General features: G+C 43.5%; 1 protein-coding gene across 4 annotated transcripts in view; it reads right to left on the bottom strand.

The window, feature by feature from the left end:
• The window catches only part of LOC135535770 (uncharacterized), a 33,982-nt gene extending 6,904 nt beyond the window's left edge, over positions 1-27,078 (bottom strand). The window contains exons 1-10 of one of the 4 annotated variants that reach the window (XM_064962192.1): positions 26,867-27,078; positions 11,000-11,387; positions 8,696-10,376; positions 7,913-8,197; positions 5,785-6,213; positions 4,612-5,028; positions 3,911-4,339; positions 2,736-3,152; positions 996-1,427; positions 364-786 (exon numbers count right to left, since the gene is read on the bottom strand). In XM_064962192.1, the coding sequence (XP_064818264.1) occupies positions 364-786; positions 996-1,427; positions 2,736-3,152; positions 3,911-4,339; positions 4,612-5,028; positions 5,785-6,213; positions 7,913-8,197; positions 8,696-10,376; positions 11,000-11,336 (4,850 nt within the window). In that variant the 5' untranslated portion in view covers positions 11,337-11,387; positions 26,867-27,078. Of the gene's footprint in view, positions 1-363; positions 787-995; positions 1,428-2,735; positions 3,153-3,910; positions 4,340-4,611; positions 5,029-5,784; positions 6,214-7,912; positions 8,198-8,695; positions 10,377-10,999; positions 11,792-26,866 lie in introns of those variants that run through there. The other 3 variants (XM_064962191.1, XM_064962194.1, XM_064962193.1) reach the window with 3 other exon arrangements.
• Positions 27,079-27,653: the final 575 nt, after the last annotated feature.

The raw sequence follows: 27,653 nt of genomic DNA, 5'->3' as shown, positions 1-27,653 counted from the left end.
CTATGAAGTTGCCGTTAAATTGCTCTGCCATCATTATTGTATGAGGTATTATTGGTGGGGTTCCAACTGTGCTGTGATGGGTGTTTTATATGGTGTGTCTTATATTTTCTCTCCACTGGCTATCTGGCTAACAGGCTACACTCTAGACAGTCTCTTCTGCTGATGTGTGTGTGTCTGGTAGTGGGTCTCTCTCTATCCTACTCTTTTCCTTTCTGCAGGGTTAATACCTGCCTGGCATCCCAACAAATCTTTACCTTTACACCTCTCTAACAATACTGCTACAAGATTTACCAACACTTGAAGTTTTATATGTCAAATGTTTCTACAAGACAATAACAACTAGCATCACATGTTCAGACTCACCTCAGCTGTGAGATGTAGGGCAGACACTGAAGGAAACTCCTCACTTCACTCTCTTCATCTGACCAGCCCCTCAGCTCTACTGGTTTCTTCTCTGGTTGGAGTTTCAGCACTTCTAGGAGGAGGGAGGCCTTTCTCTCTGAGAGGTCTATGGACCAGACTGCAGGAGCTGACTGGTAAACTGGCTGTAACGCTGGAAGGACACTCCTGCCTGTTTGAGTCTCATAGTCCTTCACATGTGAGTACAGATCCATCAGGAAATCACTCTCTCTAAATGGATTACCATCATCATCATCTGTGTATCTGCACATGGAGGATAATGTCTTTAAGATATTCTCTCCTGTCTCTGTATCAAACTCAGCTGCAGCAACACTGAGTTTAGACAGAACTGTCCAGGCCTTCTCTTCACCATAACCAACAAACAACCTGAATGAGAAGACAGACAAACATATTTAATACAAGTTATCCTGGATTCTCTCGATAAGTAATGCAGAGGAATCACCCACAGACACATAATAATGTCTACATGTCAGAATGGCAAAAACAGACTGATGGAGTGATTTGGATAAACAGATGTTTTATAAACCAGATAAATAGCTGGAACAATATGACACATCTCTGCAAAACTCACTCACCTCAGCTGTGAGATGTAGGGCAGACACTGAAGGAAACTCCTCACTTCACTCTCTTCATCTGACCAGCCCCTCAGCTCTACTGGTTTCTTCTCTGGTTGGAGTTTCAGCACTTCTAGGAGGAGGGAGGCCTTTCTCTTTGAGAGGTCTATGGACCAGACTGCAGGAGCTGACTGGTAAACTGGCTGTAATGCTGGAAGGAAACTCCTGCCTGTTTGAGTCTCAGAGTCCTTCACATGTGAGTACAGATCCAACAGGAAATCACTCTGTTCATAATCGTCTCCGTGGCGATAAGGAAAGGTGCTGTAAGTCCACACCGATGATACCAGCTTCAGTGTCTTCTCTCCTGTCTGCTCCTCCCACTCTGCTGCTTGAGACAGGAGATCCACCAGGAACTTGATCTGCTTTGAGGGATCAGACCACCATGGATGGAAACTGCAACAAGGACAGTAACAGCTGATTCAGACATGGATGAACACATGAAACCAGTCATAGATAAAGATATATGAAGTAGTTATAGATTTACATAATGTGATTTGGTATAATTTTGATTTGATTTTAGAAACATTCACATGATTTATCTGTGACATTTAGTAATGCAACATTAGTTATGTCAGGAAATGGGCTGATAAATGTTCCCAGATTCACCAACGTGTAGTTTTATAAGGAGCCTTCACCTTGTGCTGCCACTTTGCAACAGCAGTCAGAAAGGAGACTCTCTGGGGGGCAGTTTGATAGTGGTGATGCTGCACAACTCTGGTTCGTTTATATATTCTCTCTCTCTCTTTTTCTCTCTCGCTCTCCCCCTTTCCCCCACCTTCTCTCTTCCCTTTCTCACTCTCTTCCCTTTCTCACTCTCTTCCCTTTCTCACTCTCTTCCCCCTCTTGTTCTCTTCCCTCCCTCGCTCTCTTCCCTCACTCGCTCACTCCCTCCCTCCCTCGCTCACTCCCTCCCTCTTTCTTCCCTCTCTCCTCTCTCTCTCTCTCTCTCTCTCTCTCTCTCTCTCTCTCTCTCGCTCTCTCTATCCTCTCCCCTCTCTCCCCCTCCCTGTCTCCTCTCCCGCTCCCTCTCTCCTCTCTCTCTCTCTCTATCCTCCCTCTCTCCCCCTCCCTCTCCAGTGCTTTACACTGCTGCAGACTTTATTATAGTTTTCAAAGCTCTTCCCTTTGAGGTTCAGCGTGGCTGGACTATCATTGCCCTGCCAGACGTATTTGGGTTGACATTTTAGTTAAAGGGAGGTTACTTGACAGTTTATTGTGTCTTGTTATTTGAACTGTATATATGTGGTACTAATGACATGTGGCAAAGAAGAAAGAATCCTCTCATGTTGATGACTGGGTTCCTTCTTGGAAATTATTTCTATGAAGTTGCTGTTAAATTGCTCTGCCATCATTATTGTATGAGGTATTATTGGTGGGGTTCCCCCTGTGCTGTGATGGGTGTTTTATATGGTGTGTCTTATCTTTTCTCTCCACTGGCTATCTGGCTAACAGGCTACACTCTAGACAGTCTCTTCTGCTGATGTGTGTGTGTCTGGTAGTGGGTCTCTCTCTATCCTACTCTTTTCCTTTCTACAGGGTTAATACCTGTCTGTCACCCCAACAAAATCTTTACCTTTACCCCTCTCTAACAATACAATACAAGATTTACCAACACTTGCAGTTTTAAACGTCAAATGTTTCTACAAGATAATAGCCACTAGCATCACATAATCACTAACCACCACACATGTTCAGACTCACCTCAGCTGTGAGATGTAGGGCAGACACTGAAGGAAACTCCTCACTTCACTCTCTTCATCTGACCAGCCCTTCAGCTCTACTGGTTTCTTCTCTGGTTGGAGTTTCAGCACTTCTAGGAGGAGGGAGGCCTTTCTCTCTGAGAGGTCTATGGACCAGACTGCAGGAGCTGACTGGTAAACTGGCTGTAATGCTGGAAGGACCATGCTGCCTGTTTGAGTCTCATAGTCCTTCACATGTGAGTACAGATCCAGCAGGAAATCACATTTCTGGTTGTGATATACTTTAGACAGTGACAACATTTTCTCAACAGTTGTTTGTATGGTTCCTCTCTCATGGAGAGCTGCTTGAAGACACAGATTCAGTAGGAATGTCTTCTCTCTCTTTCTCCTCTTTATGTTATCCTTCAGTGGAGAAAATCTGTTAAAAGATTTTATGAAGGTTAAAAGATAAATGATAAAATCATTCTACCTGGAACCTTAACCATTAGGGATTAGATGTTGTGTGGACCTGGGAAGAGAGGAATGTATGCCTAACGAAAACAAAGAGTCTCATTAACTCATGTTTGAACCGACCCGGCTGTAATTCTGGTGAGACAGAGCTCTCGTATCTGGGGGAGATTGAAACTGTCAGCTGAGTGGTAAACTGTGGTGGGACTTCAGGAGAAAAAGAGAGAATCCAAATGTTAGTGTGTATGTATGTGCGTAGGTTAAGAGAATTTATATAAGGAACGTCTTTGTATATGCACAGCAGAGCTCTCGCGAATAAATTTGATCAATTGTGAGCTGGGAATTCTGTTTAATTTAAGACCAGAACTTTACAACCTCTGGGTTGCAGACTGATTAAGATAAATTTTAATTATGAACATTGAAAATTCAAAATTCTATAACACAATCTGAACAAACAGTTTAAAACACAGATGACATACAGGTGAGTGATGAGGACTGATATGAGTAACAGGGTTGGGGAACTGAAAACTAATAGCACCATATGACTCCATCTTTTAAAACAATACAACTATGAATTGTAATTTTGTTCATTTTAACTCCCTAGTGAATTAGAGTTTCTACAGCTTCTTCACATGTTAATGTATTAAAAAGATAAAGACAGTGTAAACCATGAATACTATCTACACCAGGTCAATGATATATGGACTCTTGTTGGATAAAGTCACTCACCTCAGCTGTGAGATGTAGGGCAGACACTGAAGGAAACTCCTCACTTCACTCTCTTCATCTGACCAGCCCTTCAGCTCTACTGGTTTCTTCCCTGGTTGGAGTTTCAGCACTTCTAGGAGGAGGGAGGCCTTTCTCTCTGAGAGGTCTATGGACCAGACTGCAGGAGCTGACTGGTAAACTGGCTGTAATGCTGGAAGGAAACTCCTGCCTGTTTGAGTCTCATAGTCCTTCACATGTGAGTACAGATCCATCAGGAAATCACATTTCTGGTTGTGATATACTTTAGACAGTGACAACATTTTCTCAACAGTTGTTTGCATGGATCCTCTCTCATGGTGAGCTGCTTGAAGGCACATATTCAGTAGGAATGTCTTCTCTCTCTTTGTCCTCTCTTCAGGGGATCTTCTCTGATCATGTGTTGGAGTAAAACTGCAAGAACAGTTTAACAACAAATATGTGAGAGATATGATATGCATTTCTGATGGTCACATTATGGAGGGTAAAATACAATGACCATCTTTCTTAAACTCATCATCCACTTCAATTGTTCCTTAAAATCATGACTACAAAGACTGCATATTTTCCAAACAGTATGTGTATATTTAATTATTAAGTTACTGCAGAAAGATACAAAATTCCTCTCTAAAGGGAAATACAGGGACAGACAACTACAATCTCTGAACTGTACTGCTCCAACTCACCTCAGCTGTGAGATGTGGGACAGACACTGAAGGAAACTCCTCACTTCACTCTCTTCATCTGACCAGCCCTTCAGCTCTACTGGTTTCTTCTCTGGTTGGAGTTTCAGCACTTCTAGGAGGAGGGAGGCCTTTCTCTCTGAGAGGTCTATGGACCAGACTGCAGGAGCTGACTGGTAAACTGGCTGTAATGCTGGAAGGACCATGCTGCCTGTTTGAGTCTCATAGTCCTTCACATGTGAGTACAGATCCAGCAGGAAATCACATTTCTGGTTGTGATATACTTTAGACAGTGACAACATTTTCTCAACAGTTGTTTGTATGGTTCCTCTCTCATGGAGAGCTGCTTGAAGACACAGATTCAGTAGGAATGTCTTCTCTCTCTTTCTCCTCTTTATGTTATCCTTCAGTGGAGAAAATCTGTTAAAAGATTTTATGAAGGTTAAAAGATAAATGATAAAATCATTCTACCTGGAACCTTAACCATTAGGGATTAGATGTTGTGTGGACCTGGGAAGAGAGGAATGTATGCCTAACGAAAACAAAGAGTCTCATTAACTCATGTTTGAACCGACCCGGCTGTAATTCTGGTGAGACAGAGCTCTCGTATCTGGGGGAGATTGAAACTGTCAGCTGAGTGGTAAACTGTGGTGGGACTTCAGGAGAAAAAGAGAGAATCCAAATGTTAGTGTGTATGTATGTGCGTAGGTTAAGAGAATTTATATAAGGAACGTCTTTGTATATGCACAGCAGAGCTCTCGCGAATAAATTTGATCAATTGTGAGCTGGGAATTCTGTTTAATTTAAGACCAGAACTTTACAACCTCTGGGTTGCAGACTGATTAAGATCAATTTTAATTATGAACATTGATTACAAAATTCTATAACACAATCTGAACAAACAGTTTAAAACACAGATGACATACAGGTGAGTGATGAGGACTGATATGAGTAACAGGGTTGGGGAACTGAAAACTAATAGCACCATATGACTCCATCTTTTAAAACAATACAACTATGAATTGTAATTTTGTTCATTTTAACTCCCTAGTGAATTAGAGTTTCTACAGCTTCTTCACATGTTAATGTATTAAAAAGATAAAGACAGTGTAAACCATGAATACTATCTACACCAGGTCAATGATATATGGACTCTTGTTGGATAAAGTCCCTCACCTCAGCTGTGAGATGTAGGGCAGACACTGAAGGAAACTCCTCACTTCACTCTCTTCATCTGACCAGCCCTTCAGCTCTACTGGTTTCTTCCCTGGTTGGAGTTTCAGCACTTCTAGGAGGAGGGAGGCCTTTCTCTCTGAGAGGTCTATGGACCAGACTGCAGGAGCTGACTGGTAAACTGGCTTCAATGATGGAAGGATACTCCTGGCTGTTTGATTCCTATTGTACTTCACATGAGAGTACAGATCCAGCAGGATGTCATACCTCTCAGTTTGATAAACAGAGAACAGTGACAGCAGTGTGTTCACAATTCTCTGGAATGTTTCTCTGTGATCTAGTGCTGCTTGTAGACACAAATCGAGTAGGACTGCTTTCTCTTCTGTCTCCAGTCTTTCAGGGGATCCTCTCTGATGTTGTAGAGGAGTAAACCTGTGACCCATAAAACACAAGAATGTCTATGTTCAGAAGCAGGGAGAATGTGACTGCGGCCTCTTTTACAGACTGAATACTGTTGTCATGTGTGTCTCTTGTTGTGTTGTTGTCTTCTTTAAAAAAATACTAGTATACTAGACTGCAGACTTTACTGTAGTGTTTTGGATACTTTATTGTAGTATTCTATAGTAAAGTGAAATTATTTCGGACCAAAACGCAGCGTGGTGATTCATAAACATCTTTAATAAAAGAATACGAACAATATACAAAAACAATAAACGTGAAAAAAACGAAACATAGAATGCCCACTCAGATCACACCCTGACCAAACAAAACATAGAAACATACAAAGCAAACTATGGTCAGGGTGTGACAGTACCCACCCACCCCAAGGTGCGGACTCCGGCCGCAAAACCTGAACCTATTGGGGAGGGCGTGGGTGGGCATCTGTCCGCGGTGGCGGCTCTGGTGCTGGACATGGCCCCCACTTCACCATAGTCTTAGTCCGTCCCATTGTCCGTTTCCGTGACCTCCTAACCACGGCGACCCTTCTAAATGAACCCACTGGACAGAGGGGCAGCTTGGGACAGAGGGGCAGCTCGGGACAGAGGGGCAGCTCGGGACAGAGGGGCAGCTCGGGACAGAGGGGCAGCTCGGGACAGAGGGGCAGCTCGGGACAGAGGGGCAGCTCGGGACGCGGGGGCAGCTCGGGACAGAGGGGCAGCTCGGGACAGAGGGGCAGCTCGGGACAGAGGGGCAGCTCGGGACAGAGGGGCAGCGCTGGGCAGACGGGTAGCTCTGATGGCGCTGGGCAGACGGGTAGCTCAGGCGGCGCTGGGCAGACTGGAGACTCCAGCAGCGCTGGAGAGGAGGAAGGCTCTAGCAGCGCTGGACCGGCGGGACGCACTGTAGGCCTGGTGCATGGTGCCAGCACTAGTGGTACTGGGCCAAGGACACGCACCTCAGGGTGAGTGCGGTGTGGGGATTTGCCACCGGAGGGCTGATGCGTGGAGGTGGCACCGGATAGACCAGACCGTGCAGGCGCACTGGATCTCTTGAGTACCGAGCCTGCCCAACCTTACCTGGTTGAATGCTCCCGGTCGCCCTGCCAGTGCGGCGAGGTGGAATAGCCTGCACTGGGCTATGCAGGCGAACCAGGGACACCGTGCGCAAGGCTCGTGCCATGTAAGCCGGCCCAAGGAGATGCACTGGAGACCAGATGCGTAGAGCCGGCTTCATGGCACTTGGCTCGATGCTCACTCTAGCCCGGCCGATACGAGAAGCTGGTATGTACCGCACCGGGCTATGCACCCGCACTGGGGACACAGTGCGCTCCACAGCATAACACATAACACAGCCCACTCAGATCACACCCTGACCAAACAAAACTTAGAAACATACAAAGCAAACTATGGTCAGGGTGTGACACGCTGCACCTTGGTCCACTTCTTCCGACGAGCGATACAAGTCCAGGCATTTATATATCTATTGTCTATTATCATACTTTAAATGCCTTTTCAAAATCTACATACTGCACTACACTATAACAACAGAAACAGACATACTGCACTACAACAACAGAAACAGACATACTGCACTACAACAACAGAAACAGACATACTGCACTACAACAACAGAAACAGACATACTGCACTACAACAACAGAAACAGACACATGCTGCTGGATGATACTCACCTGAGTTTGTTGATATTTGGTAGACACTTTAAAATGGTTTTGCTGAGGGCTTCACTGAGAACAGTTCTCTGATCCCAGTGTACACAGAGATGAACCCTCTCTAGACTCTGTGTCATCACTTCTTCTGCTCTCTCAAACACTCGTCCTTCACCCTGGACTGGAAGGTGCAACTCATTTCCACAGATGCCAAGTAAGCTGGTGAAGTCCATCTCTGCCTCACTGCTCAGCAAAGTTTTCCAGAGTTGACACAACATTGAGGGGTCAGATGAATCATCAGAGGATGGTCTTTAAAAGAGAATAGATTATACATTAGATTATACAGATTATTTCAAAGTAGCATGACAAAGAAGTGTTTATAACTCAGTATCTGAAGGGAAGAGAATATAAGATATTTTTTTAAAGATGGGTTGCTTAGAATTAGACAAAACAAATATTACCCAAGATGTCTAACATGCATTGAAGGGTCAGATATATCATCAGAAAACAGATTAGATTTTTAATTTAAATCTTACATTTTTTGAAGTAGCCAAAGGTTTTGTCATCTTAATAACTAACTCAGTAAATTACTGATAGTGTGTTTTGCATTCATCAAGATAACTTATTTGCAGGGATTTGGGGGGTGATTTAATCAGTAGGGAAAAGTCTTGAGACAGTTTTTAAATTTACAGAGAGATGTATCCTGACCTCAAATGCTATTAGACAAACAAGGAAGCAAAGTAGTTGGTTTGTTGATTACCAATCTTTATTTGACTAGGTTAGTTTGTATACAGATAACAACCTTACCCAAGATGTCTGACATTCTTCAGAGAGCCCAGTATCAGCCTTACTCCTTGGTCTGACACAGTGCAGCCATTCAGGTCCAAGCCAACCTTTCTCTCTGCAGACTGACTGGTCACATAAGAGACTGCACAGCACTGGTGAGGATCAAGATGTTCTCCACTCAGGTCTAGATGGTAGTTCAGTTTGTCCAGGAAAAGCTGACAGGCCTCAGTAGACTGATATTCATACAAGCACTGACACAAAAACAGAAGATCTATCTCAAACTCAGGAGCACCACCTTCTGCATGATCTTGGTTTGTTTGAGATGGAAGAAATGTGTTCACCACTTCCTTGGAGAACCAATCTGACGTCTTCTTGATCTGTAGAGCTGGAACTAGACTGTTAACCAATTTAATATTCTTCTCATTCAGAAGGCCACACAGGAAAGGAATCAAGTGTTTTGTGTGTTTCCATTCTTCAGTCGGGCACTTCTCGAGAACCTCTCTGATTTTGTCTGGATTCTGTAAGAGCCAAAGGGCACCAAAGAACTCCTGCATTGTGTAGTGGAGAAATGCAGAGTAAGTGTCTGACTCTGTGGGTGAAACATTAACCATAAGTGCCCCCAAGAATGCAAAATGGACACTGCTTTCTTCACAACTCAGTGTTGTCAAGTTCATGTTTTTTTCATTTGTCGCATCAAAAGCAATTTCTGCCAAAGACAATATTTTCTCTCTGTTTTCTTTGAGACAATTGTCGATATCCGTAAGTCGTTTTCCACTGTGTTTTTGGATGCAGTGATGGAAGATGTTGCTGTACATTTCAGTTATAGTGCATGTCTGTTTAGAAGCCTCTGATGTAGGGAAATAAATGCCGGCAACCACCATCAGTGCGTACATTGGGACATGGCACAGACTGAACAACTCTAGGTTGTTTAACACACTGCTCAAGGAGTCAGGCTCAGCACTCAGCATCTGTGTTAAATAAGCCCTGATGGATTCATCACTGAACCCTTTCACCTCCACTCTGAACCAGTCTGTGGGCCAGTCTGTCAGGAAGTCTTCAGATTGATCTGGTCTGCATGTGGTCACAATCTTTGCATCAGGCAGGAGGTTCTCCACAAGGTCCTTTACTACCGACAAAAAGGAGAGGTCTGTGTCTGTGATTCCATCAAATATGATGACAATGTTTTCAGAGTTCTTCTTAATATCCTGTAAGACTTCTTCTTTACTTTCGTTTGGCTCACTGTACATGTTAAAGAGAAGGTCCTCCAGGCTCATGGGTTTTTTGTGTGAAATGTCTCTCACATAAAAATAAAACATGTAATCTAGTTCTCTGTGATCTTTCTCTGCCCAGAGGTTCAACATTTGATGGGCGACTGTTGTTTTTCCAATTCCAGGTTTTCCAACCAGGAGGATTTTATTCTCATATGTTTTAAGCAGGTCAGCTGGGGATGTTTGCTGTTTGGCCAAGGGGATGAAGCTCTTTAGCTTTTTAGGCCGAGCTTTCTTGCATCTTTTATTCTTCATTTTAATTTTAGAGAGAGATGAACACACATCTGTATCTAACACAAGAGGGGTGTAAGAGAACGTCCCATCATTTCTACATCTCTCTGGTAGGAGACTACAGCTTTGTGTCCATGCACCCTCTGTGATCTTCCGTGCTTTACATTTCAGCTGTGTCTGATATCTCTGACAGGGTTTTGAACCTAAAATAAGGGTATTAAGGGAAGAGAGAGTAAATGCACTGTGCCAACAAATCAAAGCCAATCTAAAGGACGAGAGAAAATCAGGATAGAAAACTACAAGGATACACTAGTAGATCTTCATAGATTGAAGGGGATCTTTTGGGGATAAATGGTCATCAAAAACAAGAAGGACCGAGGGGCAGTAAAAACAAAAATTTCTTTATTATGATGGTTCAACAGAACAATATCTATATCTATAAAAACTCTGACACGTTTCATCATAGCCTTCAACAAGGATTACAATGACACAAATCTTTATTGAACATGCCATTATAATAAAGGCATTTTTACTTTGTTCATTGTAAATCGTAACAATGTACTTTGTTACATTGGTCGTCCTTGTTTACGATGAACAATCTAAAAAGGTACAACCCCCTTCAATGTGCTCTTCAAATAGCTTCCCCAGCACCATGGAACCAAAGGAATAGTGCCAAAAGTACAAACCCTATTCACTGAGTCGCACAATAAGCTAAATTAACCTAAAATAATATTTGAAAGACACATTTCAACAGGTATGCTATTTTCAGCACAGCCAATTGTATACTATATAGTGTATACTAATAGGATACTATATGATAACTTACCAACAAGGTAGTCTGTCATCTCTGGGTCTCCCTCGAAGGGGAAGCAGCTGATCCATTGCTGTAAGTCAGCGTCGCCTAAGGTCCTCTTCCTTGTGATGTCTAGAATCATCAGTAACTCGTAGCATGCAGCCTCTCCTTTGGCCGAGACCCAGTCCAGTATTTTTCTGGTTTGGTCAAAATGGTCAACTTCAGCCTGAATTTTACTGACTTCCTCCTCGTGAAGAACCTTGCGCTGGAACAGGTTTTCCAAAATGAGGGGCAGATTCTGGAGACGTCCAATGAGACGTAACCTTCCATTTGTAATGTACTCTAAAGCAGATTGTCTTGTAGAGGCCATGTCTCAGGTTGTTACTGCAACATCACTGGTATGTTTCAACACGTTGGATCTCTGGAAGAAGACAGTACATAGTCAGTCAACAGTAGAACAGTCAAGTAATGATTAGGTTTATTTATTAAATGAAACGTTTTATCTTATGTAAAATCAACGTACCCCAACTACATATGGATGTATCTATGACAATGGAGAAAAACAAGAGTATATTTGGGGTTCTGATGGGGTCAGATCAAAGATGGATGACAGTTGAACTGATTCAGTTGGCAGAAGTTAATTGGTTACCTGAATGTTGTTGTATATGATCTCTTCCATCAGTACTTCTCCTTGAGTATGATATTAAAATACTACTCATATGATATACCTAGAAATTCATTTTTTCAGAATATAACTGATCAGTGTAGGATAATACACAACCTAAAATGACCTAAAATACCCTCTAATTCAGGACATTAGGAAACAAAATATTAGGAATCAGATTATATCATTTCCTATAGTCTACCAAATCTACTAGACAGCATTATGAAGTCAATTCCTATAGGTCTATAGCTAATCAAATCAACTAGACAGCATTATGAAGTCATTTACTATAGTCAACCAAATCAACTAGACAGCATTATGAAGTCAATTCCTATAGGTCTATAGCTAATCAAATCAACTAGACAGCATTATGAAGTCATTTACTATAGTCTACCAAATCTACTAGACAGCATTATGAAGTCATTTCCTATAGTCTACCAAATCTACTAGACAGCATTATGAAGTCATTTCCTATAGCCAACCAAATCTACTAGACAGCATTATGAAGTCATTTCCTATAGCCAACCAAATCTACTAGACAGCATTATGAAGTCAATTCCTATAGCCAACCAAATCTACTAGACAGCATTATGAAGTCAATTCCTATAGGTCTATAGCTAATCAAATCAACTAGACAGCATTATGAAGCCATTTCCTATAGGCCTTTAACCAACCAAATCTACTGGACAGCATCGTACAAAAATTGTACCCGGGGTGACTTCATAAGTTCACAGCACAACGTTTTGCAAAAAAAACAAGGTTTCGAGCGAGTCTCACTGAAAGTCAATACTCCAGACTGAGCATGCTCGGCCACAATTTTACACAGAACCATTTTAACATGTAAAACTAACTCAGAAATCACTAACAAATGGATTCTTTATCAAATCTCCGAGACAAAATACAGTAAAAGTAAGCTACTCAGAAAACATTGTCTCTGTGACTTGTAAATAGTTTTTACCTCAGTCAGCTAGCATCAAGCTAAGATTGCAATCTACTCCAGAGATAGCCTGCAAAGTTCTGCCATACTTTCCAGGTCTATGCCCAAACAGTTCGAGCTTCTAACTTTTAAAAATGAATTTCTCCAAAAATAAGTCTCGCTCTGTTACCACCTGTTATAGACCCGCCTCAGCTCCCAGCTGTGCCCTGGACACCATGTGTGAATTGATTGCCCCCCATCTATCTTCAGAGTTTGTTCTGTTAGGTGACCTAAACTGGGATATGCCAGTCCTACAATCAAAGATAAATGCCCTCAATCTCACACAAATTATCAAGGAACCCACCAGGTACAACCCTAAATCCGTAAACATGGGCACCCTCATAGATATTATCCTGATCAACTTGCCCTCCAAATACACCTTTGCTGTTTTCAATCAGGATCTCAATGATCACTGCCTCATTGCCTGCATCCGCTATGGGCCCCGGTTAAACGACCACCCCTCATCACTGTCAAACGCTCTCTAAAACACTTCTGCGAGCAGGCCTTTCTAATCGACCTGGCCCAGGTATTCTGGAAGGATATTGACCTCATCCCGTCAGTCGAGGAAGCCTGGTCGTTCTTTAAAAGTAATTTCCTCACCATCTTAAATAAGCATGCCCCTTTCAAAAAATGTAGATCTAAGAATAGATATAGACCTTGGTTCACTCCAGACCTGACTGCCCTCGACCAGCACAAAAACATCCTGTGGCGGACTGCACTAGCATCGAATAGTCCCCGCGATATGCAACTTTTCAGGGAAGACAGGAACCAATACAAGCAGTCAGTCAGGAAGGCAAAGGCTAGCTTTTTAAAGCAGAAATTTGCATCCTGTAGCTCTAACTCCAAAAACTTTTGGGACACTGTAAAGTACATGGTGAATAAGATCTCCTCCTCCCAGCTGCCCACTGCACTGAGGCTAGTAAGGGAATACCCCCCTGAAATGGACAAAAATGAATGGGAAAACATTGGCATAGGACAAACCATGTACACGATGGCCAATACCACCCAAATCGGCGTTGATTCATGCAAAATGTTTTGCAAATGCCATATGGCAATTGCCAGTTGTAACACTTCAAAAATCCAACAGGTGGCGTGTGCGCTCCACCGTGGTTTTTCATATAGGAAATGGACCCCAAGTCAACATCCAAAAGCCAAAATTTGAAAAAATGAATTTTGTCAAAAACTTATCACCCCTTAAAAAAGTGCTTTCTGGACCGTTTTTCGAAATTCTTTCGAATTTTGTGTCAATTACACAAATATAAGAACTGTATCAACATACTTTAGTCACATTTTATTATCATAATTTTTTTTTTTTTTACTTGTGCATAAGGCATATGTTTTGTGGGGGCCAAATGTCATAAGAAATTTGACATGCTCAAAAATCATGCAGAAATGCAAAATTGACTGGCCTGATGAACTCGGGATGGCCGGGCAGTGATTGTAGTTCCTTTCCATCACTCGTGGTGTTGATTTCATCATGTCCATTTGGTGATGTTCTCACTTTTGCAAAGTCACTGTGCATTTGCAATATGGTTCAATGGGCATTCACCATCACGAAATTGTCATGCTATAAAAATCGTGCAGGAATGCAAAATTGACTGGCCCGATGAACTCGTGATGGCTGGGCAGTGATTCTGGTACCTCTCCATCGCTCGTTAGGGTTGATTTCAGAATGTCACTTTTGGTGATGGTACCTCACTGTTTAAACATATTGCAAATGGACAAGAGTCACCAGCAAGTCACCGTCCATCAGTCAATTTGATATCATTCTGACACCAAACTGATACAAACTGACACCAAACCCACTTTTCCCAACTCGTTTAGTAGCCAAGTATCACATACTTCAGAGCTGGCCCAAAATTCACAACGCCGTCGGTTCAAACCATAAAAAAAACCATAAAACACGTAGTTACACTCTAGCTGCGGGTCCATTTCTTGTGTTATGTGTAGGCCTAGCTGAGCCGACCCCGAATCCCAAGTTTCGGCTCGATAGGTCATTTGGTGTCCGAGTAAAACCCTAATTGGTGCTGAAAATCCACTTTTTTCAATTACTTGCTACGGGGTCCTTGAATGAGCTATCGGACAGAAACGTTGGGTTCTGTCTCTATGGGCCGAGACGGTCACAATGCACCTAGTCTTGTGACTCTGGGACATTTCTAAATGTCGACATTTTTGTAATGGTCAAAATGAATTGAAGTCATTGCAAATGTACGAGGCTGTTTCTCGGTCCGAGAACCTTCTAGAGTGACGTAACTCACCACGCACTATCGACCTGAGGTCTAGAACAGGATTCTAAAGTTTCGGAAATCTAGGTCTGACGGTTCTTTAAAAGTTCCAACAAAGTTAACTAATGCAGGGAGTGTATGTCTCTACGCACCCCAATGGGTCCCTACTTCCAAGCTGTGTGTGTGTGTGATTTAGTTTTCCTTTGAAATTTTATGGGAAAAATGACTGATTTACAGTTCATGGTGGTTGCCTAATCACATATATGAAGTTTTGGAAAGATCTGATTTTTTTAACCCCTCGAAACAGCCCATGAGACACCAATTATGGCACTTCCGGTTGGCACAGGAAGCTATATACTCAACACACATCCTCATTGGGGTATTCTATTACAGAATCCTGAGTTTTAAGTCTTTACCATAAAAACTGACTGATTTACACAGGGTTGAATGCACTGTCTATCAAACTGCAGGCAGGTTATGGATATACACTTTTAGGGCGATTTTAACCACTTCCGGTTGGTCCAGGAAGCTTAGAATCAACACAGGTAGACCTTATAGTGGCCTGATGGACTGGTACCGAAGACAGGTTCATAAGGCATTCATAACCCATATAAGCTCCAGGTTGAATTTAGGGGAGCAGGCAATGTATTCCTGTGGGGAGAGAAGTCAATGCAAACTGTTTGATGTAAACACCTTATTTTAACTGTGAAGGGTTAATGCCACACGGTCAAGGTTAGGCTTGCACGGATCGGGGGGACCGTAGGAACGTACCTGAGGTCGAATTGTGTTTCTCACCCTAACGGTTCTCTCACTGTCACCCAAAAGCAAATGACATTGTGGTGCGCCTGCACGGTCCGGTCTACCCAGTACCACCCCCACACACCAGCCCTCCGATGGCAGCTCCCCGCACCAGGCTTCCTGTGCGTGTCCTCGGCCCAGTACCACCAGTGCCAGTACCACGCATCAGGCCTACAGTGCGCCTCGCCTCTCCAGCTCTGCCGGAGCCTTCCTCCTCTCCTGCGCTGCCGGAGTCTCCCGCCTGTTTAGCGCTGCCAGAGCCTTCAGCCTCTATAGCATTGCCGGAGTCTCCTGCCTGTTTAGCGCAGCCAGAGCTGCCAGCCTGCATGGAGCAGCCAGAGCTGTCAGTCTTCATGGAACAGCCAGAACTGTCAGTCTGCATGGAACAGCCAGAGCTACCAGTCTGCAAGGAGCTACTTGTCTGCAAGGAGCTACTTGTCTGCATGGAGCAGCCAGAGCCGCCAGTCAGCATGGAGCAGCCAGAGCCGCCAGTCAGCATGGAGCAGCCAGAGCCGCCAGTCAGTATGGAGTAGCCAGAGCCGCCAGTCAGCATGGAGAAGACAGAGCCGGCAGTCAGCATGGAGCAGCCAGAGCCGCCAGTCAGCATGGAGCAGCCAGATCCGCCAGTCAGCATGGAGCAGCCAGATCCGCCAGTCTGCATGGAGCAGCCAGAGCCGCCAGTCTGCATGGAGCAGCCAGTCAGCATGGAGCAGCCAGAGCCGACAGTCAGCATGGAGCAGCCAGAGCCGTCAGTCTGCCAGGATCCGCCAGTCAGCCAGACTCTTCCAGATCCGCCAGTCAGCCAGACTCGTCCAGATCCGCCAGTCAGCCAGGATCTGCCAGAGCCTTCCTCCTCTCCTGTGCTGCCGGAGTCTCCCGCCTGTCCGGCACTGCTGCCGGAGTCTCCCGCCTGTCCGGCGCTGCTGCCGGAGTCTGAAGAGCCCCTCTGCCCGAGCTGCCCTTCTGTCCCGAGCTGCCCCTCTGTCCCGAGCTGCCCCTCTGTCCCGAGCTGCCCCTCTGTCCCGTGTTATTAAGTAGGGTTGCCGTGGCTAGGTCACGGAAGCGGACAAGGTGGGGGAATACTACGGTGAAGTGGGGGCCACGTCCAGCACCAGAGCCGCCACCGCGGACAGATGCCCGCCCACCCAGACCCTCCCCGATAGGTTCAGGTTTTGCGGCCGGAGTCCGCACCTTGGGGGGGGACTGTCACACCTGACCATAGTTTACTTTGTATGTTTCTATGTTTTGGTTGGTCAGGGTCTGATCTGAGTGGGCATTCTATGTTGGATATCTTGTTTGTCTATTTCTATGTCTGGCCTGATATGGTTCTCAATCGGAGGCAGGTGTTAGTCATTGTCTCTGATTTGGAACAATATTTAGGTAGCCTGGGTTTCACTGTGTGTTTGTGGGTGATTGTTCCTGTCTCTGTGTTTTGCAACAGATAGGACTGTTTTAGGTTTTCGCACATTTGTTGTTTTGTTAGTTTGTTCGTGTACAGTTTCTTTATTAAAGTAAGATGAATAACAACCATGCTGCATTTTGGTCCGCTCCTCCTTCTACAGACGAAAGCCGTGACACTCACTGTAGATAGACTTCCTTTTTTATATTGTGTTATTGACTGTGCGCTTGTTTATTCCATGTGTAACTCTGTGTTGGTGTTTGTGTCACACTGTTTTGCTTTATCTTGGCATGGTCTCAGTTGTAAATGAGAACTTGTTCTCAACTAGCCTACCTGGTTAAATCTTCTCACTCAGTTTGACACAAACCCTTTCCTGATGTGATAATACCTTGACAAAGTTGTTAAATAGCATGTTGTTATAGTGGGGAGAACAAGTATTTGAAACACTGCCGATTTTGCAGGTTTTCCTACTTACAAAGCATGTAGAGGTCTGTAATTTTTATCATAGGACAGACGGAATCTAGAACAAAAATCCAGAAAATCACATTGTATGATTTTTTACGTAATTAATTTGTATTTTATTGCATGACATAAGTATTTGATACGTCAGAAAAGCAGAACTTAATACCTTTGTTTGCAATTACAGAGATCATACGTTTCCTGTAGTTCTTGACCAGGTTTGCACACACTGCAGCAGGGATCATGCTGGAAGACCCAGCCACGACCCATCTTCAATGCTCTTACTGAGGGAAGGTTGTTGGCCAAGATCTCGCAATACATGGCCCCATCCATCCTCCCCTCAATACGGTGCAGTCATCCTGTCCCCTTTGCAGAAAAGCATCCCCAAAGAATGATGTTTCCACCTCCATGCTTCATGGTTGGGATGGGTGTTCTTGGGGTTCTACTCATCCTTCTTCTTCCTCCACACACGGCGAGTGGAGTTTACACCAAAAAGCTCTATTCTTGTCTCATCAGACCATATGACCTTCTCCCATTCCTCCTCTGGATCATCCAGATGGTCATTGGCAACCTTCAGAAGGGCCTGGACATGCGCTGGCTTGAGCAGGAGGACCTTGCGTGCACTGCAGGATTTAAACTCATGACGGTGTAGTGTGTTACTAATGGTTTTCTTTGAGACTGTGGTCCCAGCTCTCTTCAGGTCATTGACCAGGTCCTGCCGTGTAGTTCTGGGCTAATCCCTCACCTTCCTCACGATCATTGATGCCCCACGAGGTGAGATCTTGCATGGAGCCCCAGACCGAGGGTGATTGACCGTCATCTTGAACTTCTTCCGTTTTCTAATAATTGCGCCAACAGTTGTTGCCTTCTCACCAAGCTGCTTGCCTATTGTCCTGTAGCCCATCCCAGCCTTGTGCAGGTCTACAATTTTATCCCTGATGTCCTTACACAGCTCTCTGGTCTTGGCCATTGTGGAGAGGTTGGAGTCTGTTTGATTGAGTGTGTGAAAAGGTGTCTTTTATACAGGTAACGAGTTCAAACATGAGTGGAGAACAGGAGGGTTTCTTAACTTCTTGCGTCGAGCAATCCCGGATCCGGGATCCTATTTATAGCCTCAAGCTCATGTGCATAACTATTCATGAAAATCACAAATGAAATGAAATAAATATATTTGCTCTCAAGCTTAGGCTTTTGTTAACAACACTGTCATCTCAGATTTTCAAAATATGCTTTTCAACCATAACTAAACAAGCATTTGTGTAAGAGTATTGATAGCTAGCATAGCTATAAGCCTAGAATTCAGCCAGCAACATTTTCACAAAAACAAGAAAACCATTCAAATAAAATAATTTACCTTTGAAGAACTTCAGATGTTTTCAATGAGGAGACTCTCAGTTAGATAGCAAATGTTCAGTTTTTTCAAAAAATATTATTTGTGTAGGACAAATCGCTCTGTTTTGTTCACGTTTGGCTATGAAAAAAACCTGTATCCAGTTATAGCCTCAAGCTCATTAGCATAACGTTATGTTAACTATTTATGAAAATCGCAAATGAAATGAATGTGCTAGCTCTCAAGCTTAGCCTTTTCTTAACAACACTGTCATCAAAATATGCTTTTGAACCATAGCAAAACAAGCATTTGTGTAAGAGTATTGATAGCTAGTGTAGCATTTAGCGTAGCATTTAGCGGGCAACATTGGCACAAAAACCAGAAAAGGATTCAAATAAAATCATTTACCTTTGAAGAACTTCGGATGTTTTCAATGAGGAGACTCTCAGTTACATAGCAAATGTTCAGTTTTTCCTGAAATATTCTTTGTGTAGGAGAAATCGCTCCGTTTTGTACATCACGTTTGGGTACCAAAAAAAAAAAAAAAAAAAAAAAAAAAAATTCAGTCATCAAAACGGCGAACTGTTTTCCAAATTAACTCCATAATATCGCCTGAAACACGGCAAACGCTGTTTAGAATCAATCCTCAATGTGTTTTTCACATATCTCTTCATTGATATCTCGTTCGTGGTAGTCTACTTTCTCCGGTGCATTGCTTGGAAAAAGACGTGCAGTTGAAGATGACACACCAAATTCAACGGAGGACACCGGGCGGACACCTGGAAAATGTAGTCTATTATGGTCAATCTTCCAATGATATGCCTACAAATATGTCACAATGCTGCAGACACCTTGGGGAAACGATAGATTGGGCAGGCTCATTCCTTGCGCATTCACAGCCATATAAGGAGACAATGAAAAACAGAGCCTCAAAAATCCTGCTCATTTCCTGGTTGAAGTTTCATCTTGGTTTCGCCTGTAGCATCAGTTCTGGGGCACTCACAGACAATATCTTTGCATTTTTGGAAACATCAGAGTGTCCTCTTTCCAAATCTGTCAATTATATGCATAGTCGAGCATATTTTTGTGACAAAATATTGCGCTTAAAACGGGCACGTTTTTTTATCCAATAATGAAATAGCGCCCCCATAGATGTAACAGGTTTTAAGCTCGTCTCTCAATAAAAAAAACGTGTCAATATTTTGCCCCTCGATAACCAGCGCACTTCTGTATGTTGTAAAAGCGTTACATGGTCGCTGGCCATATCATTTTATACCACATACCAACACATCTTGACCACCAAAGTCCATTTCATGTCACAAAGCTGTCCAGTACTTTTAAATATCTTCTCCTGTTGTCCTGGTTTCCAGAAGACGATGTCTTCCTTAATTTCCCCCCCCCCTATGAACATAACGGACATACCAGAAGCTGTGTCAGGCCCGCCATGTCTGTTGACCTATCCAGCTGAAATGCCTAATGCATAGAATTCACTGGCTTGTACACAAAGCAGTAATCGTTTCAAGACATCTCCTGCCATATCAATGATGCGTTGTGAAACAGTGTTGTTTGATGAAGGCATTGTCTGTATATGTTTTTGGGCATTTTCCCCCAGCGTTATCTCAGACATATCTGCGGTATCAGGAAGAATTAAGTCCTCCACAATAGTATGGGGCTTGCCTGTCCTAGCCACTCGGTAGCTCACCATATAAGACGCTTCTAGCCCCTTCTTATTAATGGTATCTGATGCTTTTATACATGTCTTACTACTCGAAAGTCTGTAATTCTCGCTCAAAAAACTCCTGTGGCTTATTTTTTTACATGTTTCATTTGTAAATGTCTGCGCAAGAAGGTTTTATCAAGTTGTGAGATAGTACTTTTGCACATATAAACACACTGAGGAAAGGCATTACTCCCAATATACACTACTGTTCAAACGTTTGGGGTCACTTAGAAATGTACTTGTTTTCCATGAAAACATACATGAAATGAGTGGCAAAATGAATAGGAAATATAGTCAAGATGTTGACAAGATTATAAAAAATGATTTTCAACTGAAATAATAATTGTGTCCTTCAAATGTTGCTTTTGTCAAAGAATCCTCCATTTGCAGCAATTACAGCCTTGCAGACCTTTGGCATTCTAGCTGTCAATTTGTTGAGGTAACCTGAAGAGATTTCACCCCATGATTCCTGAAGCACCTCCTACAAGTTGGATTGGCTTGAGGGTTACTTCTTATGTACCATACGGTCAAGCTCCTCCCACAACAGCTCAATAGGGTTGAGATCCAGTGACTATGTTGGCCACTCCATTATAGACAGAATACCAGCTGACTGCTTCTTCCCTACATAGTTATTGTATGGTTTGGAGCTGTGCTTTTCATCATTGTTCTGTTGTAGGGCGAAATTGGCTCCATTTCAGCACCGTCCACAGGGTATTGCAAAATGGATTGATAGCCTACCTTCTCCAAGATCCCAACAAATCTCCCCTTTACCACCACCAAAGCAGACCATCACAATGCCTCCACCATGCTTGACAGATGGCATCAAGCACTCCTCCAGCATCTTTTCATTTTTTCTGCATCTCATGAATGTTCTTCTTTATGATCCTAACACCTCAAAAACTTAGATTCGTCCATAACACTTTTTTCCAATCTTCCTCTGTCCAGTGTCTGTGTTCTTGAGATATGGCTTTTTCTTTGCAACTCTGCCTAGAAGTCCAGCATCCCGGAGTCGCCTCTTCACTGTTGACGTTGAGACTGGTGTTTTGCAGGTACTATTTCATGAAGCTGCCAGTTGAGGTCTTGTGAGGTGTCTGTTTCTCAAACTAGACAATCTAATGTACTTGTCCTCTTGCTAAGTTGTGCACCGGGGCCTCCCACTCCTCTTTCTATTCTGGTTAGCGCCAGTTTGCGCTGTTCTGATAAGGGAGTAGTATACAGCATTGTGCCAGATCTGCAGTTTCTCTGCAATTTCTCATTTCTCAGAACAAGAATAGACTGATGAGTTTCAGAAGAAAGTTTTGTGTCTGACCATTTTGAGCCTGTATACGAACCCACAAATGCTGATGCACCAGATACCCAACTAGCCTAAAAAATGTGCAGTTTTATTGCTTCTTTAATCAGCACAACAGTTTTCAGCTGTGCTAAAATAATTGCAAAAGGGTTTTCTAATGATCAATCAGCCTTTTAAATGATAAACTTGGATTAGCTAACACAAAGTGCCATTGGAACACAGGCGTGATGGTTGCTGATAATGGGCCTCCGTACGCCTATGAAGTTATTCCATTAAAAAAAATCAGCCGTTTCCAGCTACAACAGTCATTTACAACATTAACAATGTCTACATTTTTTACATTTAAGTCATTTAGCAGACGCTCTTATCCAGAGCGACTTACAAATTGGTGAATTCACCTTCTGACATCCAGTGGAACAGCCACTTTACAATAGTGTATCTAAATCATTAAGGGGGGGTGGTGAGAAGGATTACTTATCTTATCCTAGGTATTCCTTGAAGAGGTGGGGTTTCAGGTGTCTCCGGAAGGTGGTGATTGACTCCGCTGTCCTGGCGTCGTGAGGGAGTTTGTTCCACCATTGGGGGGCCAGAGCAGCGAACAGTTTTGACTGGGCTGAGCGGGAACTGTACTTCCTCAATGGTAGGGAGGCGAGCAGGCCAGAGGTGGATGAACGCAGTGCCCTTGCTTGGGTGTAGGGCCTGATCAGAGCCTGGAGGTACTGCGGTGCCGTTCCCCTCACGGAGGAGCGGGGTGACGTGAGAGAACTTGGGAAGGTTGAACACCAGACGGGCTGCAGCGTTCTGGATGAGTTGTAGGGGTTTAATGGCACAGGCAGGGAGCCCAGCCAACAGCGAGTTGCAGTAATCCAGACGGGAGATGACAAGTGCCTGGATTAGGACCTGCGCCGCTTCCTGTGTGAGGCAGGGTCGTACTCTGCGGATGTTGTAGAGCATGAACCTACAGGAACGGGCCACCGCCATGATGTTGGTTGAGAACGACAGGGTGTTGTCCAGGATCACGCCAAGGTTCTTAGCGCTCTGGGAGGAGGACACAATGGAGTTGTCAACCGTGATGGCGAGATCATGGAACGGGCAGTCCTTCCCCGGGAGGAAGAGCAGCTCCGTCTTGCCGAGGTTCAGCTTGAGGTGGTGATCCGTCATCCACACTGATATGTCTGCCAGACATGCAGAGATGCGATTCGCTACCTGGTCATCAGAAGGGGGAAAGGAGAAGATTAATTGTGTGTCGTCTGCATAGCAATGATAGGAGAGACCATGTGAGGTTATGACAGAGCCAAGTGACTTGGTGTATAGCGAGAATAGGAGAGGGCCTAGAACAGAGCCCTGGGGGACACCAGTGGTGAGAGCGCGTGGCGAGGAGACAGATTCTCGCCACGCCACCTGGTAGGAGCGACCTGTCAGGTAGGACGCAATCCAAGCATGGGCCGCGCCGGAGATGCCCAACTCGGAGAGGGTGGAGAGGAGGATCTGATGGTTCACAGTATCGAAGGCAGCCGATAGGTCTAGAAGGATGAGAGCAGAGGAGAGAGAGTTAGCTTTAGCAGTGCGGAGCGCCTCCGTGATACAGAGAAGAGCAGTCTCAGTTGAATGACTAGTCTTGAAACCTGACTGATTTGGATCAAGAAGGTCATTCTGAGAGAGATAGTGGGAGAGCTGGCCAAGGACGGCACGTTCAAGAGTTTTGGAGAGAAAAGAAAGAAGGGATACTGGTCTGTAGTTGTTGACATCGGAGGGATCGAGTGTAGGTTTTTTCAGAAGGGGTGCAACTCTCGCTCTCTTGAAGACGGAAGGGACGTAGCCAGCGGTCAGGGATGAGTTGATGAGCGAGGTGAGGTAAGGGAGAAGTACACTACACTCTATTTCTGATCAATTTGATGTTATTATAATTGACAACAAAAAAATGTTTTTCTTTCAAAAACAAGGAAATGTCTAAGTGACCCCAAACTTTTGAACGGTAGTGTAAGTGAACCCCAAATCAATGTAGTTCTCATAATATTTACGCCTCTCCGCTGGTCCAATGTCCCTGTCTGTTGTTCGGTGCTTTCCCGGGTAAGGGGGCAGTAGCTCTTTGGCTGAATCAGATCCACAACTGTCAGTGTCCATGCTAGCTGGGCTAACAACAAATGTAGAATGACTGATGCTAGCATTGGATGTGCTCGTGGAAGCAGAACAACTTGTATCGTCGACAGGTGCAGTACTGCTGGTAGTAGCAGCAGAGCTGGTGTGTGTTTCTATGGACTGGGGCCTTACTTTTTTTTAACCATTTATCAATTTTCGAGCAAACGGAATGAGCAGCAGCTATGTTTGGCTACATATGGACAATTAGTGGCATTCCCGCTAGAATGTAACAGTTAATGTGATAGGATGTTAAGGCTACCTGCATTTTTTTAAACCTTTATTTAACTAGGCAAGTCAGTTAAGAACAAATTCCTATTTACAATGAGAGCCTACCCCGGCCAAACCTGGACGATGCTGGGCAAATTGTGCGCCGCCCTATGGCGGATACAATCACTACTGGATGTGATGCAGCCTGGATTCGAACCAGGGCCTGCAGTGTCACCTCTTGCACTGAGATGCAGTACCTTAGACCGCTGCGGCACTCGGGAGCCCAATTTGACATTGTGCTATTTTGCTGAACACTAGATGCTTTCATTTTATATTGGCAGTGAAACAAGGATACTCAGACAAGAAAAAAACAGAACCGAACCCAAGGAGGTTCTACCTCTCTGATTCAACCATAGGACCAGCTCAAGAGTTGTAGCTACGCTGCCTCGGCAGAAGGTAAGCGGTCAGAAGCAGATCATAAGAGAATGTCAGAAAAATGACAACCATCTAGCCTGCTAGCTAACGTTAGCATATAAGATACATCTTATTCATACACAGCTGATTAGCTAGCTGGTCAGGTTGAATACAACCATCTACCCTGCTAACTAATGTTAGCATATAAGATACATCTTATTCATACACAGCTGATTAGCTAGCTGGTCAGGTTGAATACAACCATCTACCCTGCTAACTAACGTTAGCATATAAGATACATCTTATTCATACACAGCTGATTAGCTGGTCAGGTTGAATACAACCATCTACCCTGCTAACTAATGTTAGCATATAAGATACATCTTATTCATACACAGCTGATTAGCTAGCTGGTCAGGTTGAATACAACCATCTACCCTGCTAACTAATGTTAGCATATAAGATATATCTTATTCATACACAGCTGATTAGCTAGCTGGTCAGGTTGAATACAACCATCTACCCTGCTAACTAATGTTAGCATATAAGATACATCTTATTCATACACAGCTGATTAGCTAGCTGGTCAGGTTGAATACAACCATCTACCCTGCTAACTAATGTTAGCATATAAGATACATCTTATTCATACACAGCTGATTAGCTAGCTGGTCAGGTTGAATACAACCATCTACCCTGCTAACTAATGTTAGCATATAAGATACATCTTATTCATACACAGCTGATTAGCTAGCTGGTCAGGTTGAATACAACCATCTACCCTGCTAACTAATGTTAGCATATAAGATACATCTTATTCATACACAGCTGATTAGCTAGCTGGTCAGGTTGAATACAACCATCTACCCTGCTAACTAACGTTAGCATACAAGATACATCTTATTCATACACAGCTGATTAGCTAGCTGGTCAGGTTGAATACAACCATCTACCCTGCTAACTAATGTTAGCATATAAGATACATCTTATTCATACACAGCTGATTAGCTAGCTGGTCAGGTTGAATACAACCATCTACCCTGCTAACTAATGTTAGCATATAAGATACATCTTATTCATACACAGCTGATTAGCTAGCTGGTCAGGTTGAATACAACCATCTACCCTGCTAACTAATGTTAGCATATAAGATACATCTTATTCATACACAGCTGATTAGCTAGCTGGTCAGGTTGAAGATGGGAAGAGCCAGAGAGTAATATTTCCATGTGGAACCATTACAATATAAGCAAATTAATTGGACCAAAGCCTTTGCTGAATTTTATATTATTATATATATATTTTTTTTTTAAATAGTAGCGCAAAGAGTTATGGGATATTATAATCCTCTTGTCTTAACCTGTCCATTCTGAACCATGGGTACACTCAACATGGCCGCCAGTCCACCCATTATGACGTCATTGACTTGAATGGAGACTTCTATTCATTCTTGTTTCTATATAGGACGCTGCACATGCGCGCATTGGCGTCCTCGGTGGCTACAATGCGGAGCCTCAAACATTACTGACAACATTTTGTAGGGAGGTAGGTTACTTGTTTCCGAAAATCGTGTTATTGATAATCTGTAACTCATTGTACATCGGTCCGGATTCTATCATGTGTGGATATCCGTAGAGCTGTAGAAACAGTCTGAACTCAACTTTTCTCCAAACCGGCACATTGGCTGTGGTATTCAGCGCACAATACGCGCTTCCTCGTATCTTAATACAGCCAAGTTATAGGTGGCGGTTTGGAGAAATGATCAGACGGTTTCTATCAAGATATCCACACACAATCCGGTCCGGCGGACAACGGATTATAGATACATATGCCTTCAGTAACAGGGTTTCCGGAAACAACAATTGAATTGACCTGTTATTTTCCGGGCTCCGCATTGTAGCCAACTATTGTCGGACACCAATGCGCAAGAATCGCTCAATGAAATGGCCACAGTTATATTGCAGATCGTTACTTAATTTATCGTTTAACCGTCTCTCTTTCCGCCTGAGTGGAGAATAGCAGGATTCATCCTAACGTGGATCAGTGGATGACAATGCAACCTGATATTATATTATTTAGGATATAAGGAAACAAATCGAACTCGTCCTACATAGACAACTTAATGTACTGGACAGATTTATGGACTGCAGCTCCTTTGACAATTCGTCTGACTCAATTTCTCGACCTTTTTATGAAGTTTAGTCTAGACCAACTCAAATGTAGCAAGTAGAACCTTAATTTAACAGGTTGTTATGATAAATTGTTTGAAAACCCTTACCTCGTGTCTCTGAAATCTGTCTCTGCTGCAGTGGCCTTGTGTGTAGCTATACCTATTTTACTTTCACTTATATTTCCGTGTTAAAAAAAACATTGTTGGGGGCGGTTCAGCAAGACGCAACATTTTTGAACGTTCAGATAGAAATACACGATGTAGGACAAACATATCTCTGACATTTAGAATAAGGAATCACGTCCGCTCTATTCTTGTCATTTCTATCGGCATCATTCGACAGCGTTTGGCTCATGAAAGTGGTTTGTTGTCACCAGCAGGAACGCTGTCTCATACTTTCCAGGGGTATATTCAATCATGCAGATCGTAGCACAACATGTTGCAACAAAAACGAGTGTTTCTCACTGGACACGTTCAGGTTAGTCCCTTAGTATTTCGGGCGGTTTCTGTTCGTTTGGTTCCTAATGAATACACCTCAGGGCAACGTTCAGTCCCAAACGTTGCCGAATGTTAAAGATAGAATTACAAGATATAGAGCCAACCTGAATCACTATTTTAAATGTCAGAGAGGGATGTTTGTTCATAACATCTGAATGTTCCAAAACGTTGGGTCCTGTTCAGCAAACATTCCCCAGTTAGTTTAGTCCCGGGCGATGACTATCATTTCATTCATGCATTATGAATGAAGCCTGTCGCGTGGTCGGTCTATTAAAAGCTATAGGAGTTAGAATCTTAATGACGTGTAAACTATGTTGTGGAACTTGTCTCTGAAGTTTCCAGGCTGCTTGCTGAATGAACTACAGCAGAGAGCAGTCAGTGGTCTTAATGACGTGTT

Source organism: Oncorhynchus masou, unplaced genomic scaffold (assembly GCF_036934945.1).
Source record: "Oncorhynchus masou masou isolate Uvic2021 unplaced genomic scaffold, UVic_Omas_1.1 unplaced_scaffold_514, whole genome shotgun sequence".
Classification (NCBI taxonomy): domain Eukaryota; kingdom Metazoa; phylum Chordata; class Actinopteri; order Salmoniformes; family Salmonidae; genus Oncorhynchus; species Oncorhynchus masou.
The sequence above is the reverse complement of the archived record's forward strand: the minus strand, read 5'-3'. Positions and strand labels throughout refer to the sequence as shown.